General features: G+C 37.1%; 1 protein-coding gene across 2 annotated transcripts in view; it reads left to right on the forward strand.

Moving 5' to 3' along the window:
* The window catches only part of AGMO (alkylglycerol monooxygenase), a 185430-nt gene that overhangs the window by 64044 nt on the left and 99690 nt on the right, over positions 1-21696 (forward strand). The window contains exons 4-5 of one of the 2 annotated variants that reach the window (XM_005518842.3): positions 11908-12011; positions 17166-17261. In XM_005518842.3, coding sequence (XP_005518899.1) covers positions 11908-12011; positions 17166-17261 — 200 coding nt within the window. The remainder of the gene's footprint in view (positions 1-11907; positions 12012-17165; positions 17262-21696) is intronic. The other variant, XM_014248437.2, reaches the window with a different exon arrangement.

Below are 21696 nucleotides of genomic sequence, written 5' to 3' on the forward strand. Positions count from 1 at the left end.
ATTGGGTGAACATCATCTGTGTGGTGATATGATTGCCCTTGCCTGTTGCAAAATGCAGATGTTTGTTTTGCTTTTGGATTTGGAAACAGACACCTGTACCGTTTATAATCTGTACTGACATTCTGCCAAAACATTTATTATATCCAAATTTCATCAAGACAATACTGTCTTTCTTGCAATGTTGGTGGGGGAATGAGAAGAGTATTTACTGCTCTTAAACTACTGTTCTTTTTTGGCTAGTAGCAGAGGAAGTAAACAACAGGCCTGTGAAGTAAAATTTTCTTTCTATAAACTGAAACCAAAGAAATTTAGTATTCTGACCATGTCCTTTCAATTGCTTTATCAAACATCCTTCTTCTCTATGGCAGTCGTTAAATAATTGGGAATGTTATTGAAGTAGGATTAAAATTTGAACAATCGCTTAAAGTTTTGATCTGTTTCTGAAAGATCATGCCTATCTTTATATCATTCCAGTTCTTTATAAACATATGTGAATTCACTATTCTGATGTATTTCAGCAACTATCTCTAAGTTAGGTTTGCTTGTGTTTCTTCAATGTTGTCCCATCCTGTTCCCCTGCCCCCCCCTTTTTTTTTTCATTCTTCTTTTCCCCTGCTTTTCTCTTCCTGGAGGTGAAATAAAGAAAGTTCCTGTGCTATAGCCACTGTCTTAGATGTTGTGATATTGGAACCTGCCAGTCATACTGACTTGATTATCTAGGTCCCGATTCCCTGGTGTAAGATCCTAGCTGTTCCTCTGGAGTTTTGTCTAAAGAATATTCTTAGCGTGGACTGGCACAGCTGTGATCTGCTTCCCTCTGGCCACTGGTTTGCTGCCACTGAGTGTGTCTTGGCTGAGAAGTTGAAAAAAAAAAGAATTTAATCTGTTGCTGGGGTCTTCTATCAAAGACTAATTTAGTGGTGAGATGAATACGGGGTAGTCCTTTAACTTACACACTTTGAAAGCTCCCATGCTGGGTATAGAGATAATGGGCACTGGAGTGCATATAAAATATCCTATGAAATTATACATAAATACTTACTGTTCAATATGTGTTAACACACTGTAAAATTTTGTACTTACAAGTATGTTTTCCATAAAAAAATCAACACTTTTCAGATAAAGATTCTCTGTTTCCCTCTCCTCCCCTGCTAATAGTAGGTGGAGATTGGCTGTGGAGTAATAGGACTTTTTTGGTAGACTGGGGTTGAGTTTGGCTCAATCTGCCTAAAAAAGCCAACAGCATACTCATTTTGGGTCAGTTCTTTTGTCTAGCAATGGATTTTAACCAGAGATCTCAAAGCTTCTATTTTTATATTGAAAATGAAATACACTACCTTTGCCAGATAATAATCACACTATATAGAGTAGAGGAGCCTATTTTTCTTAGATAGATCTGTTTCCTATATACAATTTTAGTGGTTGAGGTAAGCCTGCAGTCTAGTATCGTGCACTTCATAGCTTTAATGCTGACTTTTGTGTGATTGGAAAGTACAGAGTACGACAGTTGTATCCTGCTTTGAGCTTTCAGTCTTAGTTTGCTCTGTAGCTTAGAACAAACAGATAAAGGATAAAAAAATAATTAATTTACAGTGGGATGTGTAAAAATGTCATAATTGATTAGCTAAAAATATTTTTTTCCATACTTGCTATTTTCTGTCTCTGAAATTCTTTAATTTCTGTTAGCTCTGGTACTAATTATCCAGCCACTAGCTATTGGCCTTTAAAGTCAGAAAATGCAACATCATTCAGGAGACATGTGGCTGCCAAACCCAGTGAGCATGTAGGAGGAGTGCCTTTACAGGTCAAGTGCTATAGCTGCTCTTTGACAAATCAGTCTGAATTAGCATCATAGGAGTCTGTTGGTATTCGTGCTCCCCCGCACCTCCAGCTTCATCTCTTAGCTGCTGGTGTTGCCAGCCATTGTTTTGCACTCCCAGACCTGCAATCTGTTTCAGTGCCTGCTGGTAGTGCAGGAGCACCTTCAGCTCTCCAAACTTATTACCAGAACTTACGGCACACATTGACATGAACTCTGTACCTGAAACTCTGCTGCATGTGGCTTCACCCGTCTTCAGTTAGTAATCATTTATCAATATTTTGGGGAAAGAGGAAATGTAATATAGAGTTACTCCTCTGACTGCTATTTGGATACTGATACGCTTCCTCTGATATTTGGAGTACAGGAGTTAGCGCTAGTTTGGGGCATGGAGCACCGACGTAAGAAACTTCCTTAAAGGCTGTTTCATGCCTATTGACTAAATGCGAGCATGCTGCCAGAACCTGTATCCCTGTGGATAACTTCAATGTTAAGACCAATATATTTGTGTAGTCCTAATTTAGGCTCATGTCAGTTCCCTGCTGAAGAGACAGGACAGGGAGTGGTGGGACACAAAACCTTGAACATTCCGGTGCTAGAGGCATCCTCTAGATAATCCCAGCTGACACACTTAGGGGTGCTCTCTACCAGATCCCAGCTTGGTGGAGTATGGAGGTAAATTTGTACCTTTCTTCTTCACATTTAAATTGAGGCTGCCTGCTTTGACAATTGACTGTGTTCTGGTCTCTCTATCTAATCTGTCTAAATGGCTTCCATGTCCTTCTTGTTAGAATAATAAATGAAAAAGGCTATTAAACTTTTAGCATGCTTAATAGTGTCCAGAGCATCCATAACAGATGCAACCATAGCTAATTTCCTGATGGACACAGAGGGTCTGTGGTCAAATATATGCTCTTAGGAATGGAAGCATAAAATAAGTACTTGACAACACTGGTCCAAATGTAGTTTGTGGAAGTCCAGGTCTCTTTTAGCATACATCATATATGCTATAAATTATGTGGATGGAACTACCACTGTTTCATAAGCACAAGATTTTCCCAATATCTCCGCAAATTTCTATAAATTTTTTGCAAATCTAGTCTGCATTTCCACATGTCTATCTTATGTTGGCTTAATAAGTGATTTAAAACACTTAGGAAGAGATGATTGGAGAGACAATTCCTAATCTTTTGTATCAGAAATTGAATGAATTGACTTATCAGTGTTAATTTTTACTGTATCTAGTTTGAAAAAAAATGACCAACCAAATAAATGAATGCAGGAATTCAGCCGAAAAGGTAAAGTATACCTGAAGGGTCCATGGATATTTCCTTTGAAAAAGTATGTTTACGCTTTTAGGTTGGAAGACTTGAAATTTATTTTTTTTCAGCCCTGTGTGTGTATTCCTTTAGTATTTTTGAATGTATTGTTCTGAGGGGCAAAAAAAAGTTAGATTAATGTGTCTGAGTTACTGTCAGTTATTGTTTTCTTCCTAATATCCTCCAGCTTTATGTTGCTTTAATGTATGCATTTTCAGAGTTTCGAACATTGTGGGAAAAGGTTTCACTGGTATCCATTCTTGCCATTAAAGTGCTTCCCTTCTGAATATCGCCTGCCAAAGTATGTGGTATCCTGCAGAGCAAGAGGATGAGGACATAGATTGCAATGAAGCCGAACAGTTTGCACTTCCTAACAGTGACACCAGACATCAATCTTTTGTAAAGACAGCCCAGAATACAGGAGAACTCTCACCCCCACTCCCCCACACAAAAAAACAAAAGGAGAATTATCTTCTCTTTTTTTTTTTTTTTCCCATTTCATTTCAGCAATTTCCTTCTAAGATCCTCCAAGATGAATATGTTCTCAAATTGCATAAGCTGACATTTCAGTGGCTGAGACTCTTTTGGGAAAAAAAAAAAAAAGAATTGAAGTAAAAATTGATTTTTAGTTTTTTGAACTAACTTTTTTTCCTTTTAAGATTTTATTTAATTTAGTCTCAGTTCTCTTTTTATCATCAGGCTAGTGAATACACTACTAATTTTGTCACTAATTTTGTCAGTTAATGTGTTTCACACATACCATAGTTTGACCTCAGTATTCAGTAACACTAAGTTATAATATACAGGTTGGCAAGTGGTCAGAACTAAAGACTGCCAATCTTGTAATTGGCCATACTGGAAGAAGCTTGAGTCAAGCCTGAAGCTTGTATATAGTGACACAGACCTATAGAAGTAATTTTGAACCAGCTTCTGGGGATCTTCTTTACACAGAAATTCGTTATAGGTTTTATTTTAATATATAAATGTAGCTTCACCAATATGGTGATTTAGAGTTGTGAAATTAATAAGCCATATTCTCATCATTATAGTGAAAGAGGTGCAGAAAGAGCAAAATGCTGCAAATACTTTCTACTTCAGTGAATTTCAGAAGTTAAAATACGGTGTGTCAGTCAGGAGGCTGTGAGGCATAAGGTGGATAAACCTTGCTATAACCAGGAGAAACCCTCACTAAAGAAAGAGTATTTGGAAAAACTTTAGGCCAGTAATGTGGGAAATGCTTGACAGGGCTTGGGACTGGGTTCACAGAGAGGATTTTATGCTATGGTCTGGTTATCCTCGAAACTGCCATGGCACTTTTTTTTTGTTTTAACACTTTTACACATAAAGAATCTGTTATGAAATCCTTAACAACTGGAAAACAGAATACCTGAATCAAGCCTTATACAAATGTGAAGGAGACGTGAAAGTGCAACAGCTGCTGCTGTCATGGTTCCCAATGGTCTGGAGACTCCTATCTTTATTATAGAGATTGTCCAGAGCTCAGGGAAACAAAGCTTTGACCAGTTGCAGAGCTGCTCCAGACAACTAGAGCACTTGAAAATTGGCTACAGGAAGGTATGAGAAGCAGGCTGGTCAAGCAACTTGTTGTAGCAGAATTTTTGTGAGAGACCTACTGTGGATGGGGAAAGACTTGGCAAATATTGCACTATTTTCAGAACTAACTTATATACACAGTACTAAAATTTCATCCCTTCTGTATTTTCCTTCATTTTTTGAATTTTTCCTATGTGTCTCTGTGGAAGTGTCCAAATCCAACAATTGCATGCTAAAATTGCTTTGGATCATTTATTTTCTGAGTACCTTTTCACACAAGGAATGCATGTTCATTTTCTGTTAGTACTATGAGTGAAGTCAGAGATTGAGTCACTGTTACTTATTTCTGAGTCTTACCTGATAAAACTTTTTCCTTTGTGGCTTTCCATGGTGTTTGTGGAAACAGACTGCTCAATTCCTGGAAACCGTATGGAAAGCTCACAGGCCATGGGTTAACTCTGTCCTAATGTAATAACTGAGATTCTTACTCTGATACATGGATATAACAATGCTGCGTGAAGTTTGACTCATGCAGCTTCATTTACAAGAGAACTGCTCCTAGTAGAAGAGACTGAATCTTTAGGTATGCTGTGGCTTTTTCTGGCCTTTCCATTGATGTACCATGCTTATGAAGATGGCAGGAAATAACACGAGGCACATATGGGTTGAGATGACCATTATTTTTGACCTGGCCAGCCTCTGCTTTCCTAACCACATGATCTCTTAAATATTTTATGGATTCAGAAGTGTATTTGAATATAATTCATAGTCCCCTGGATTCTTGCTAGATGGGGATAGGATCTGGCCTGTTGTTTATTCTGGGTAGCATGTGTAATACTTTGGCTTCTCTTGATTCTTCCCACATTTCCCCAGACCATTCTGCATCTTAAGTTTTTCAGATCTTATTGTGGATTTTTTGTGTGGGAGCAGATTTGTGTTTTCAACTGGTATGGCAGCAGATCAAGCAGGAGGTTTTGGCTTGTGCACACATTCTGGAGGCAGGTTTTGTAGAAGGTTGCTCCAATTTTTGGCTTACAAACCATGGGAGTGTATACCATGTATTACTTGATTACACGTTAGCCCACTCACTAAATATTTTGCTGACCACATAGAGTAACATAAGATGAAGGCTGAAAAACAGAGATAATCCTGAACAAAGCTCAGAAAGAGCACATCTCAAGTCACAGAAGGATGAGATTCTGAGCACCAACTGAAATTTACTAATTAAACTGCAGTACTGGGATTATATAGACCACAGGGTGTCTCTTGGTAGCATCATTTTCTTTTGATACTGGCTTTGTTACGTGCTGTATGATGCCTATCCTGGCACTACCTGGGTAGCACAGTATATATTTAGTTGCAAAAATTACCAAGGAAGACTAGATAATACTGAGGCTGAAAAGATGCTTCTGAGTTGTTCCCCTTCTCCTGACACAGCAACTTGATGAGCAATGGCTAATGTTTTAAACAGTGGTGGAACTCCTACTTCCTCAGGGCTGAGAACTGATCTGGGTCAGGTACATGCACAGATAGGTGCTTCTCAAGAAAAATGAGAAGAGAAAGGTTAAGAAAATGGTTTGAAGGTCTACAGTAAATCAAGTCTAATTTACCACTTGAACTCAGATCTCCTTACAGCCAGTCTTTTGATTTACAGATGTGATTATCTTGAGAATACAAACTGCTGAAACTCACTGTAGCCAAGGCCACAATTTAAGAAAAATGTATCTTACTAAAAAAAAAAACCCAACAAACAGAAAAAGAAAGTATACATGTTTCTTAGTGTGTGGTATATAACAGAGCCTTCTGGATAAATTCCTTGGATCTAGTCCTGTTCTCATTAAACCCACACAGCTCTGTGCTAACACTAACGTAACCGAGAAAAGAATTTTTCCTATAAGAATTATATTTCTAATAAGCAGGAATCTGCGCCTTTTGGCAAATCATCTATCCTGCAACTTTGCCTGAGCAACACTTAAACAAAAAACATAAAGCAAAATTGGATCAGAAGATTCACAAAATAAAGGCTACACCATAACAGACTGAACAGGAGAATTGCACACAGTTCATATCTAATTCTGTTGCGGAGATGATAGTTAATCTGTTAGATGTCTGGTTTTATGCAAGATGGATCCCAAATAGGATTTTTATACAGTTTTTTTAGCCAACTTTAATTTAAAAAAAAAAATAAAAAATCTGGTAATTGTCCTTTCCAGTAACAAAATTTAAGTCATACTGTGTTTCAGGGGTTGCTCATCCAATGCAAGTGTAGAATCATACAGGGAGAGATTCTATGAAAAAGCTCAGCATGAGAAAGGATTTATTCAAATACTTAAAAACCATCAATAGTACATTAAAATGGGTAGAGCTGTTGACTCCCTTGAAGAAGGAGGCTCTGCAGAGAGACCTTGTCAAATTAAACGTCTGGGCGATCACCAGCTACAAGAAGTTTAACAAAGACATGTGCCAGATTCTATACCATGACCAGAACAACCCTGGATGTACAGACAGACTGGGGAATGAGAGGCAGGAGAGAAGTGCCAAAGAAAGGGACCTGTGTGTCCTGGTCATTGTCAGGTTGAGCATGAGTCAGTGGTGCCCTGGCAGCCAGGAAGGCCAACCCTGTCCTGGGGGGACATCAGTGTGGTCAGCCGGCCAAGGGAGGGGATTGTCCCGCTCTGCTCTGAGCTGGGGCAGCCTCACCTCGAGTGCTGGGGGCAGTTTTGGGTGCCACAATATAAAAAATATATTAAACCGCTAGAGAGTGTCCAAAGGAGGGTGACAAAGATGGTGAAGTCTTGAGGGGAAACTGTATTAGGAGCAGCTAAATTGACTTGGTCTGTTCAGCCTGGAGGAGACTGAGGGGAAACCTTACTGCAGTTACAAATGCTTCATGAGGGGAAGTGGAGAAGCAAGCACTGATCTCTTCTTTTTGGTAACCAGTCATGAAGCTTCATCAGGGAAGATTTAGGTTGGATATCAGGAAAAGGTTCATTGCCCAGGGGGTGGCCAGGTACTGGAACAGACTCACCAGGAAAGTGGTCACAGCACCAGCCTGACAGAGTTCAAGAAGTGTTTCAGCATGGAGTGTTCACATGGAGTGATCCTTAGTGCTGTCCTGTGCTGGGCCACGATTAATTAATTGGACTTGGACTTGATAGTCCTTGTGGGTCCCTTCCAACTCAGCATATTCTATGTTCTATGATTCTATTAACAGATAGAAGAACAGTTAGAAGAAGGCAGAAAGTAATCAAACAGGGGTTTTTTTTTAATCAGAAAAGATAATAGTTTAGCAGTTTAGAAGGAGGAAGGAAGGAAGCAGGAAGAAGTAGGAAGGAAGAAGTACAAAAGAAGGATAACATAAATTATCTTACTTCACTTTGGAAATTCCATAAAAGAAGATAAGTGGGACTGCTGAAAAAAAGCCTGGATCCAGCTCCTTGTTAGATAGTGCTTCATTGCTGTTACAAGGCTACTAGTAACTTCCCTCAAAGCCTGGCTTCTCCAGGCCAGTTCCCTCAGCTTCTCATTTTCTTTCTTCTAATTACAGAATTTATACATTGAACTAATGCCAAAATGACAAATCTTCATTTTCTTCTGAAATAAGTTGTAGGATACACATCTCTCTGCTGCCTGGAGCTCACTGATTTTAGCAAGTACAGGTCTGAATATGAGATGATGTCACAGAGACTTAAAGAGCTAGAATGAAAACTGAGAGCCAAATCATAACCTGTCCTTCATTCAGCAATTTCTGTGTAGCACCAATTTTCCTCTGTCACTTAGCTACATGGCCTCATTTATTCTCTGTTGGGATTACGTGCTGATTCTTTAAATTGGGTGACGGATGAAAATATTGATTCCGTAGATGATAGTAGTAATATTAATAATAATAACAGTAATAAATTCATTAACTCCAGTACCAAGATGTAGTTGCCCTGTTGTTTTCCAGATGAGAATAGCTCATCAGGTCTCCATCCATTAAGAGGAAGTTGGGAAAAGCCACAACAGGAAAGGAGGCCCTTGCTGTGCTGCGTTATAACTTGTGTAACTTTCCTCACAACTACATGAAGAGGAAATGCTACCTTTATCTTCACTTAGAGGTAGTTCTTCATAATAGCAGCAGATGGAGAGGTTTTCCGAGACCCAACTGAGTCTCAGGAACTTAAAGTTGGTCCTGATGTGAGCAGGAGGTTGGACTAGAGACCTTTGGTGGTCCTCTCCTGCCTGAATTACCCTATGATTGGATGAGATTCACTCTCCTCAATCAAAAATAGGTGGTTTGTGTATAAGCATACTGAAGTTATCTATTTTTTAAATTGTATTTAATAATCACATTTGAATTTTGAAACATCAAAAATTCCATTAGAGCATTGTCTCGGTGGCTTCTCCAATTCCATCGCCTACATTTTTCCTGTGGCTTCACAGTAGGATTTAGTAATTTCACCAAATGCAGTAATACTTCCTGTTTTCTGCCTTTTATTTTTTAAAATCTGTGTTGGAATAAAAGTACATATGAGAAAGTCCATGCAAGAGAGTATTTTATAATATTATCCTTATTCAAATATTTTTTTTCATTTTCTTTCAAATTATCATCATTAGAAATGAAAAAGTGAAACCACAAGTTTTCTGTAGACACATACAATTTCATTTGTCTTGCAGGCAGTTGGTGAGCAGTCAGCTTTACTCCATGAAGATGCTTGGTCTGTTTCTTAGATTTGAGAGATGTCTTTTTGGCATTATGGTTGTAATATTTTTAATGTACTAATGCTTACAGACTGAGTTTTGGGGTGATTTATTTCACCCACTCATGTTATTCTTCTGCTTAAAATAAAAAGTTCTTGATTATCAGTTTCTTCAGATTAATTTTTAGTACAATTTTTTTCCCGATTTAGTCTGCGTATTTCTCAAAGGAATTTAACGTAGTCTGTGCCATTTGTATCATCAACTATAGGATTAAGGAGCAGGATTTCACTTACTTACCTACAACAGAAGCCAGAAATACCTGTAGCAGTTAAATTACTTGTGGAAGAATTGTTTGTTTATCTCCTTAATATTCCTGTGGTGCATTTTTGAATGATAGATCATTTAAGAGGGCTTGTAATAACTAACTAATAATAACTAAAATAACTAATAATAACTAAGAGGGCTCTGAATAACTAACGTTTTACCAATATTTGGTTACCTTATTCCATGTACTTGTTAAAGAGGCAGTTTAACTGAAAAATGAATCCTGATAAAATGCCTTTTTAGTAATTCGTTTTGAAAACCATTTGACCTTAACTACAATCAAAGTAGACTGTAAAAATCATCATAGATTCCCTTCCTTGAACTTTTCATAATGCTGAAAAATGACTGAGGGAAAGAAGAAAGATCCAGTTACTGTACCCTGTTTGCACAGCTGTACTTCATTGAGTGGAGGCTTGTGTTACACACAGTTTGTGATAGGAAGTAAATGCTTTTAAAACAACTAAGAGGACAGGTCTTTAACCTCCACCTTTTCAGATGCTTTTTTCACTCATTTAGCTTCTGTCGAGGTCTTGAGAAACATTTCAAACACAAATTATTATAGAGCACTGAAGCTCACCTGAATAATTCATTTCCCAATGTGTTTATTAGACAGAGATGCATTGAGATGAAGTTGGTTGGATGTTTTTTGGGTTTGGTTTTTTTTTTGAGAAATATCACTAATTATTCATATAGTGAGTAATACATCTTCCTTCAGGAACAAATGCATTTAAAGAGGAAAAAATTCTTAGACTCATTGTTAAGTGTTTTTTGATAGTTGCAATTAGAGATTTATATCAGCAATTTTAAGTATTTTTAAGGGCTTAGATGTAATTGAAAAATGATTTTGTGTTGTTAATTACCAAATTGTCAAAATTAATTAGATTAAAAAGTCACAGTTGCCAGTGTACAAGACTGTTACCTCCTGTTACAAGACTGTCTAGTCCCTTAAATGGTAAAGGTACCTTCAGATTCATTAAGAGGATTTTTTTGCCTTACTTTACATTGGAAGTACAAGTTAATCACCAGATCTCAACAGCTTGATGTAAACTTTGGTGAAAATACCTACAGGACTTCAGACAGCCATTATAAAATTGTTTTTTTAATGTGATTCTCAAATCTGCCAAGGGCACTTCTCTAATGTCTCTGGTGAAACAAGGTCAGTGGTAATGGGAGTGTGCCGCTAGTGGACAGCCAGTCAACTTTTAATTTCTCTAATCAGCTGAGGCTTTGTGTATACATCATCCCTCAAGATGAGACCTCAGACCTTAAATTAAGGATTATGATAAATAAACATTATTTGGGCAGCATTGACCACATACTTTTTCCTTTTTTCCTGTAATTAAGGTAATCCTTACAGCTATATATCTGATGGCCATGAGTATTTCTGTTTTAACATCACACTGGCCAGATACAGTCCAGACAGGCTACTCAGATCTGCCCTTGAGTGAGAAAATGGCTTGAAATATAATCAGGATTTTGAAGTAATCTTCATTTCAGTGAATTAGAGGTATCATGCTTTTGGAGGACCTATGCTGGTTTTGCTCTAATTCCAGCAATTTTTTTTTTTAACATTGAGCCACAGCTTTCCTTTGGCTGGGTCAAGGCTTCCCAGCAAGCATTGGTTTGTTTTTCCATTTGTCACTAGTGGGTGGGCAGTGGCTGTGTTTTGTGGTCTGTGGCACGAGTGGGTTGAAGATTCACACATTCCAGAAAAATGTAAGCATAAAAGCTGACACCTGTTGTTTGTTTAAATTTGATGCATAAGATTTTTTTGGAACATTTTGTGTCCCCTTCTAATCTTTAAATATATCAAGTGCAAGCATGAGAGCATCTTCAGTCTTTGTCCTTCTGAATCCCGCACAGAGCTCCTCCTGACTCATATTACGAGAACTCAGATGAGGCTTTCTGGCTGTTTAATTCTCATCTCACACATCCTTTTTCTCTTCCAACAATGATTTCAGTTCCTGCTACAGCCTTGCCTTACTTCAGCATGAAATTTACACTGATTTGTGTGCACTGTCAAACATGTGACACTGACAGACTGCCTACACAAACTCAGCTTTGAGCATTGGGTTTTATTATTTTATGTTAATATAAAATAGCAAAGTGTAAATTGGAGGATTAGCTGGTTCTAGTGTAAGAAAAAAAGGCCTTGGGAAACAAATATTACTTCTCTAGCACAAACCTCATTAGAAATTTTGTGTTTTGCAGAGGTTAATATACTGTGGGCTGCACACCAAGTACACCACAGTTCAGAAGACTACAACTTATTCACAGCCTTGAGACAATCTGTATTGCAGAAATACACCTCCTGGGTAAGTTGCACAAGATTTGACAAGCAAGTTAATATCAACAAAATTAAATAACGGTGAAAATAGCGTTTATTTCCCTTCAGAGAAAAAGATAATTTTTTTCAAGATGTTTGACACTGAAGGTGTAAAGATGAAAATTAAGAATCTGATAATCATAAGTTTTAAAGTATATTCACTAATGTAGTACAGCAAACATTAAAATAGCTACAAAAGTTAAAGAAGACTAAGTATATAACCCTGCATTTTTATTTTCATGACTTTTTGAGTAGATTGGAGATTTTTCATTCAGTTGTTCATGTATGAGAAAAAGAGCAGAGTATAATCCAACTATTTCAGAATATGTCTGTCTAGCTAAAAGGAGCAGGGAGAGAAATCGTAATTTAAATTTACTTTGGACATGCAAATGGATTTAATTGTCTCTGCTCATTCATGTCATATTAGTACCCTTGTAGGTAAGAGAAGTATGTTACATAGTGTTATTTCCATTAAAATTTAATTTGAATTGGTGAGCTGTGTACATATTCAGTATTTATATACAGATTTTAGAAAGTATATTTCCAAATGCATTCATACATGTAACATAATATTTAGGGTTTAATTCTGCACCGAGGGTAACTGCTGATTTCTTAAGTTGAGCCCTCATGTTCTCTTTTGACTTGTTTGGGGTTTTTTTCAATCAGATTGTAGTTTCTATGGTTATGTGTTATTCAAAATTAATAACTTTAAAATTTAATTTTGAGAATTAGAGTTCAAAAGGGATATTAAATGTATTTACATATCTAAATACATACATGTAATAATATATATTCACTAATGAGATATAATACGGGTAGTGAAGGAAACCCACAGTCCTTTGGCAACCACTCTATCCAGTCTGTGAGCATATGATTCAAAACCAAGAGAGTATGCTCACCCATGCAAGTCCAGTATAACTCCATTATCTTTGGTGAAGTGGATTTATGCTTATGTAACTGAACATGGACTTAGTTTCTAGTTCATAAGTGTGTTAAGTGCATGACCATAAATTAATTAAAGTGCTATGTTCCAGGGAAATTTTCTTTTGAAAATCATGAAGCAGTACTATTTCTTAGATCTTTTTCTGGACGTCTTCTATATAGATTCTTGTTGTTTATTTATTAAGAAAATAACCATCTGATGTTAGCAACATTATCTAGAATTTAAATTATTGTAATGAACAATAGTGGAAGGGATGTCTGTCTGTGACAGCTCTGCTTCCTCTTTAAATACTGCTGTGTTAAAGATTTAACCTTTGCCCATTTACCCATTGGGACCATATGTGCAAATGCTTAACAAAAACAATAATTCAAAAAAGACAAAAAGCCTGTGTATACATATGGATGTGCATATAACTTTGTCTGCTGGCATGATTTTGAGGATGATACCTCAGAGAGCATAAAATACTCGGAAGAGCAAGACGTCTGGCCACCTTGGATTCCGAAGACCATCCTCAGGACCACACTGGTATCACTTGGAAAATAATACATATGTGTTTAAAATTCATAGGCTTTGTGCAAAGAAAAAATAATCTAGGAATACATGGTGCTTTTGTGTGCCAGGGCTTGTTTGCCAAATATTTGATATTAGCCAAACTGTATGGTTAATGTAAATACTGTTTTGCCTCCTCCCTGAACTTTTCAGACATAGGCCAATTTTCTTTCTGCAATGCCTTACTCTGCATGCTCACAATTCTTGCTAATTCTTACAGAACTGCTATTTTTTGTACTGACAGTCTTGTCTAGAACCATGGATGGATCTGCCTTGAAGCTGAAACTCAGTGAAATCCTTAGTTAATCTCTGAGAGTGATCTGATCTTGTTCAATGTGTACTGTACTGTTCAATGAGTTTGACATCCAATTCTGTGGAGATTGTGAGAAGCTTATGGTGGATGGTGTGGGATTATGTGACTGTTCTGCTGCCAGCTCTGTTGTGCTTTAAGTTAAACATTGTAAGATAAATAAATCAACATGTTAATCTATGATTGAAAAGATATGAAATGAAAGAGAATAGAAAAACATGCTTGACAATCTGTGGTGTGAGATGTACTCCTGACTTCGGAACCAAATATGTAGTGCTTCAGTTGTTTGCATACACAGTGTTTCTGTTTCTCCATTGGCCATAGAGAAGCAAATCTACTGTGTAGATTGAGAGATACTCTTGATGTCCATTTAGTGGGAAAAAGATGTCAAAAAAAATTACATTAATTTTAAGAAGAAAACAACAAGCTAAAGCAAGATAATGCTATATAAATGAATATATAAGTGATGAAACAGTCAAGGTGCAGTTGTGAGAGAATTGCACGTACACTTTGAAAAGCTACGATTTAATGCTTTGAGTACCATTCTCAACTTTCCTCTCCGGGTAAGATTTAATTGCCAATATTAAATCCATAATAATTTGATATCTTAAGACTGTACATTTAGATAATGTGTTGAACTATGCCTTGGTATAAAAGCAGTGGAAATATCTGCATACAAGTCTGGAAAGGGAATAGGTAACAGTTTTCAGCCACTTCTTGTCTACTGAGGGGTCTGCCAGGTCTGGGATCTGTAAAAAATGGGTTTGCTTCTTTGATTTTTTTTGTTTTTATCCTTGCCTTTAACTCCTGCAGAGTCCTCACACAAGTTCCTGCCCACATGAACTTGCTGTCAGCAGCTGTCCTGCAGCCCCCAGGCCCTGCAGACCCTCTGCAGCCGCATCAGCAGGTGGCCCTAGAGACCCAGCACGGAAACTCAGCGCTCCTGCTAAACCTCAGGAGTTTCAGTGCACGCCCTTTGTGAAAGTGGTTATAAGCTTTTACATACAAATGGGAGGGAGAAAGGTAGAGATGCCCACATGGGAGAGGGGGCTATGGACCTTCCAAAGCGGCAGTGCCTTTGGCGTGAGGGCCAACAGCTGCGGTGTCGCAGCTCCAGATGCAAATGTCTCTGCAGCCCCTCTCTGGGTGCTTTTCCCATCAGCTACTGCAGCACTTTCCCAATATCTCCTGCTGAATCCACAAGTGAGAAAAAATCTGTCAGTGTGATAAAAGTTTTCCTGCAGTTTTGACCAGAAATTCCATTCTGGATCCAGGAAAGCTTTTCCTCTACAAATCTGTTAAAGTTGGTACATTGCCATGAAATCTATTGATTTGGTGAATTGGTATTTCCAGTAAAAAACTACGTTATGATTTTATTTTTTTTTTCCCCTGAGATTGCTCTTCTTATTTCAGTGGAACCACAAATAGGAAAAGTCAAATCTTGGTATGGGAGAACTTTTCATTTCTCCCTATGAATTCCACTTCTGTGAATGGTCTTAAAAATCCTTCCTGTGCAAAATAAAGCTTACATTGCAAGAAAACCCTAGGCAGTTAGTAAAGCATTCTCTTTGACAGTTTCAAATTTACCTATAGATTTATATAAAATTTCCTTCATCCCACCACTTAGCAGGGAAATCCTAGTAGTCTTGTGAAAAGTAAGTTAGGAAATAAATATGAAGATGATCCTTCTTTCCCCTTTGAGTCATCTGTAAATACCACCAAATTGCTTCTGATACTTTTAGGGAAAAAGCATATAATTTTTTAACCCTGCTTTCAATCCTGTAACCACATGAATAATCTGAAAACCATCTGGTTCGGTTTTTTGGGTTTTTTTTAATCAATTTCCTCTCCATTCCTTTTAAAAAAAATCCTGCTGTTATCATGCCATTAGACAGAAACTTAGTCCCCCTCTACTACCTTTTAATTCCTTTACTTCATGGAAAGTGGCTTCCGAGACAGAAACAGAAACACCTTATAGGTAATTTGTGGGGCAGCTGTGATCCATGAAGCCTTTAAATGTAGATTTTGAAATTCCAGCTGTCTGAGCCCTGCCAAGTGATACTGCAATGGCTTCAGGGTTTTGTCCTAGTGTTTCAGACATTGTCTGGTGTTGAAGCCAGCTGACTAAGCTGATATTGCAAGGTCCTAGTCCTCCATTGGTTTGTCACAGTGAGATATGTCTGTGGTGACTTTCTTGAGAGCATCAGTCACATCACTGGGGTGGAAGTGCAGTTGGTTCACAGCCTTAGTGTGACTTCTCATCTATTGGACAACCCTTCTGACTAAAACTGTGAGAATAGTGGTTTTACATGCTGTGTCCAGACCTACACTAAAGGAACTCCTAGTCCAGGATGCTTGTCATGGCTATTGGACTGCCTTCTTGGATGTTAAAAGATTTGGGTTTTATGAAAAGGACATTACTAATTTGGAAATGGATTTTTCTATTTTTCCTCTTCTTCACAGGGACCTCTTGTCAGCCAGACAGATATTCCCTGAGTGCTAAAGAGATTTAAAGTTTTGAAGAAAGCTCTGCTACTGTTTGGTTTAGGAAAAATCTCTGTATTTTAGAGAAGTATTAACTTTTCAATGCAGGTGATATAACACAATGTCAGGTAAAAGGGAAAAGAAAAATATAAGCCTTTTTCTGAAGAAATCAGACTGACTTTTAACATATAAAGGTCTTAGAAGTTTTATTCTAGTGCTCAGCCAGTTAAGCAATTAATTGTGAAATTCCTAGGACTTCATCTGTATCTAAGATACCAGGGTTTCCCAAGTAAGCAGTTTTCTGATACTTTTTTCATGCTAGCATTATTTTTAGGACTTAGCAATATATTGTGACTTTATGGGAGATGCCAGGAGGAAGTTAAGGTGAGAATTACAATTAACTTGGAAAGCCAAGTAAACTTCCCTACTCTCATGGTGCTTATGTTGGGAGTTTGGATGGAAAAACTATAGTGTTATAAATTCACACCTTGAATAATCTGTGATAATTCTTTCCCTTTATGGGAACCCTTAATGTCAAGGCGATGTTGCTGCCTGCTCCATATGGTACACAGTATAAGCATCTAACACCAGAATTCATGAGTTCTTAAGCTGAATTTTCTACTTGCCCAGTTTGGCTTGTGGGAAATCACTTTTGGATCAATTTATGTCTCATTTGCTATAGCACATCTAGTAGTAACATAATAATCACTATTTATGCTGTGTAATGTCTGCATTATGGATGTATTACAACAAGCAAGTATATTGTGCAGTGCTTTGAGCTCCTGATAAGTACTTCATTATATCATCATGAGTTTAGAATTATATGTCTAATGTATGTTTTCTCTCTCATTTTTCAGATGTTCAACTTGCCCATGGCTCTTTTCATTCCCCCTTCTGTGTTTGCTGTTCATTTACAGTTTAATCTGCTTTATCAGTTTTGGATACATACAGAGGTAAACCAGGTTTTTAAGCCATACCTAAACAGTTAGCCTGGAGCAGTGTCTTGGAAATCCACTAGCAGCTGATTTATTGTGTAAGAAAAATCTTCGTCTGACTTCTTTAAGGAGAAACATCTGTTCATTTTTATTCCTTTTTCTGAATATATATTGCTAAGTTTATAAGAAGCAATGAGGCCAGTTGGTCCCAATTAGATTTAGAAAAAAAAAAGTAACTGTAAGGAATCAAAACTTTTTGCCATTTTAATGTTGTATTTTCCTATCTTGCAGCTTATTAAACATTTTTGGCAGATACTGAAACTGATTTCATTTCTAAGATAAATATTTTAGGAAAAAATACCCAAAAGCCAGTACTTCTTAAAGATCATGTAGAGTTGCAACTGAAGTCAGATATTGTTTCTTTCTTAATTCAAGTAATTCTCAGATGAAAAATGCTCCGTTGTTGTCTGATGGCTGTTTGTTTATGACTACACAATTTCTGTTTTGTTAGTGCATAGACCATATTTAGTTTACATACATACATGGTTAATTGCACACTGTAATTAGCAAGAAGTTTCCCGCTCTTCTCAGGTAGTTCAAAAGCCTTTTCCCTCTTCCTTGCATTACAATAGAGGTATTTAAAGGTTCTTTATGTTATATGTCAGTAGTATATTTCTCAGTAGCCCCAGGTGGGATGTGGGGTAATTATTTCTATTACACTTACTCCTCTGTTTATTCTGCCCAGAGAGATGCCTTTTCCTCTCTAATTTCATGATGCAATATATAGAACAGTTCTTTGGGAAAGGAATTTTATTTTCTTGATATGCTATTTTAGGTGATTATGTTGTTTAAATTGCAGATTTTTCTTTTATCTTTTCTGTGTATTTCGTTAAAAAAGAATTAAAAAAATCGCTAGAAGTGGCATAAACTGAAGCAATAAACATTTAAGCTTTTTAAAATATTTTTTAAAAATTCAAGCACTTTTTGTAACTATACCAAATGGACACTAGGCCTCATATGGTAGTAGAGTTTCTTTGACCATGCTTTAGGTTCTACAAATTAGTTTTAGTGTGCTTTGCCACTAAAAGAAATTCTGATGTACCTTATCTATGTCTTCTCTGGTGTTTGAAGCCAACTCTTCCTTGGCTGAAAGGTTTCTAGCATTCTGCTGTGTAGCAGTAACATAGTGAATCGCAGCACTGGTGCCACAGTGCACGTCTAAAGTTTCTAAAGTGAACTTTAGAGGCTTATGAATTGCCTACATCCCTCTAAAGTGCTAAATCCTTCATAGGGCTTAAAAGGAATTTCCATAGCATATGTGCAATGTGCCAAGTTTAGACACTAGTCTAAACAAGAATGAATTTCAGTCTCAATGAAAAGATAAGCACTCCTTGCTATTAAATTATTGTGCTGGTAGAAAAACAATGGATCTTTTGTATTAATCCAGTTGATCCACTCATAGAACTTTGCTTACAAGGGAAGTTATTCTTAATGTTGATATTGTTGATTTTATAGCACAGCTGAAATCGGTTGAAATATGTTGAAGTCATGCTCTAAGGTCAAAAATTACGTCGAAATAGAAATAGGGTTACACCATGTATTAGCAGATTTCCTGCTCTCAAGGGCAAGGCATTGACAGAAAAAAAGTAAGGAAAGGAAGGGTAATGGTATCAGCCATTCAGGTTTACGTTACCCTATATTTTGGTGAAATTAATATGATGCTTTACCATTTTGTTGGGTTTTCTTTGCAAGAGCTATTACAATTTAACTCTTTAAAGCTATTGCTACTCTTTTTTTTCCTAACGGTCCTTTTCTGAATTTTAATGATCCTAATTATCTTATGCAAATTATATTAATATGAAAATGCTTTCTTCAGGAATCTGTTTCTGTCACTTTACTAGCATACAAAGTTTGTTCAGGGCTGTAGCCTGGGCTTCTATAACAAACAGCATCCTGTCTCAGTAAGTGCTGCTAGCCCTTGCTCTGAGAGCAGGTATTTATCATCCCCCAGCAGCACTGGCATCCTCTGGGAGCCCATGGAGGCTGCTGTTACATGTCATTAGGGGTTGAGGGGAGATACACTTCATTATTTCCATTCTACCAGTGTAATGTTAGAGTAATAGCATAGTTTGCTTCTAAAATGAAGGAGCAATTAATATTTCCACCCCCCATTTCTATTGCTTTTCATCAGTATCAATTTCCTGAGATATAGTTTAGCCCCACATTTACTAGTCAAAGATGTCTGAAAATTGTCACTTCATGATTTTTGATTGCACATCTTTCTCTTTAAGAGAAATAAAATCTAGTAAGATACAAAGGAAAAAAAAAAATCCCTTTAATAGATGGTTTTGGTGTTTTTTACATAGGACTGAAAAGGAAAGAACATGCAGAATTTATTGTTTTTATAGAAGAAAGAAAATTACTTACTATTTAAGTAATAAGAAGGAATTTAACTACATGAAAATTTGTGAGGGAAGATGTTTTGTTTTGAGAGTAATTTAAATTGAATTCAGTAATTACAAAAGAATAACCATGCTGTGCTGAAACTTTCTTTGCCATGTTTCAGCCTAGACCAAAAGTTTATAGCCAAATACAATCCCTGATATTTTCCTATACTTAAATTTTATACGTGTCCAGTGTTGTTTCAAACAATATTAAGAGATGGTTTCTGTGTTATAATTTTGACTGGTCTCATTATTTATGCCAGTTTTTGTCTGGCTTTACTACCAGCAGATCAGACATGGTCTATTTTATTTTAACTCAAGTGACTCATATATTCTTGTGACTACAGTATAATAAAGATCAAAAGCACACATTCATTCTACCTCATTTAGACTTCTGTATTTCCTACATGCTTGGTGTGCATTAGTTTTTGTCATTTTATATAGAATAGTGCAGCATTTTAAGCACTAAAAATCTTATATAAAAATTATACTATTATTGTGGTGCTGGATTCTTTTACTGTTGTTATTATTAGAATGGACTATTGATACAGGAAAGGCGTGGCTGAAATTAATCAAGTTGTGTATGCTACAATGAAAATACAACTTTGTGACTTATGTAATGCATTTGTGTTTGACTAATTTTTTTTTTTCACTGTATCCTGGATCAGTGGGCCAAGAGAAGAGATATGAGATTCAAGCCAAGTGCCAGGTCTTGCATTTTGATCACAACAATCCCATGGAGGGCTGCAGGCTGGAGGAAGAGTGGCTGGAAAGCAGCCAAGCAGAGAAGAATATGGGGGTGCTGGTTGACAGCAGCTGGACATGAGCCAGTGTGTGTGCCCAGGTGGCCATGAGGGCCAAAGGCCTGTATCAGCGATAGTGTGGCCAGCAGGATTAGTGCAATGATTGTGCCCCTGTGCTTGGCACTGATGAGGTCACACCTTGAATCTTGAGTTTAGTTCTGCACCCCTCACTACAAGACACTGAGGTGCTGAATGAAGTGTATCCAGAGAAGGATAATGGAGCTGGTGAAGAGTCTGGAGCACAAGTCTTACGAGAGTGAGCGATTGAGGGAACTGGGAGTGTTTAACCTAGAGAAGAGGAGGCTCAGGGGGGCCTTATCACTCTTCAGAACTGCCTGAAAGGAAGCTGCAGCCACGTGAGGGCCATTTTCTTCTCCAGGGCAACCAGTGGCAGAACCAGAGGAAATGGCCTCAAGCTGTGCTAGAGGAGATTCAGGTTGAACACCATGAAAAATGTATTAATTGAAAGTGTCGTTAAGCATTGGAATGGGCTTCCCAGGGAAATGGTGGCCACCATAACTGGAAATGTTCAAGACATGACTGGACATGACAGTACTATTGTTTAGTGATATGATGGTGTTTAGTCAAAGGTAGGAGTTGATGGCCTTGTAGGTCTCTTCCAACCTTAATGATTCTATGAATATTGCACCATGTACACGACAATTTAAAGTTATATCAGGATTTTTTCAAGAATTTAAAGTAAATCTCTAAGTAGCACCAAAGCACTGAAATAAACTCCTAATAATTTATTTCAATGAAGAATGAAAAAAAGAAAGATCAACCCTAAAAAAACCACCGAGGAAAACATTTGATGGTGATAGGTTAACTATTGGACTTGATGATCTTTAAGTTCTTTTCCAATCTAAATGATTCTATAGTTCTGTGATCTCAATAAATCAAGAAAAAAAAAAGAATTTTTTGTTCTGCAGTATGCTCAGGTCAATTGAATGAGTCAGATCTTCTCCTGAATAGTCTGGGAGAAATGTTTCTATGACCACATAGACCATTCTCATCTAGATCATAAGGGAAGTAAAAAAAAAAATGCTTCAGTCAAAGGGCACTAAAAAACTAATTTTTCAAAAGCCACAAAATGTTTCAGGACTGTTACTGACAGACAGAAATACTCAATTTCAGTTTATTTTCACAGGTGATTCAGAAGGTCTATGGCTTATATTAAACTATATCCTTCCATTATGCATTTATTAC

This window comes from Pseudopodoces humilis, chromosome 1 (assembly GCF_049639895.1).
Source record: "Pseudopodoces humilis isolate 2021_Gansu_Grassland_sample_001 chromosome 1, ASM4963989v1, whole genome shotgun sequence".
Lineage (NCBI taxonomy): Eukaryota > Metazoa > Chordata > Aves > Passeriformes > Paridae > Pseudopodoces > Pseudopodoces humilis.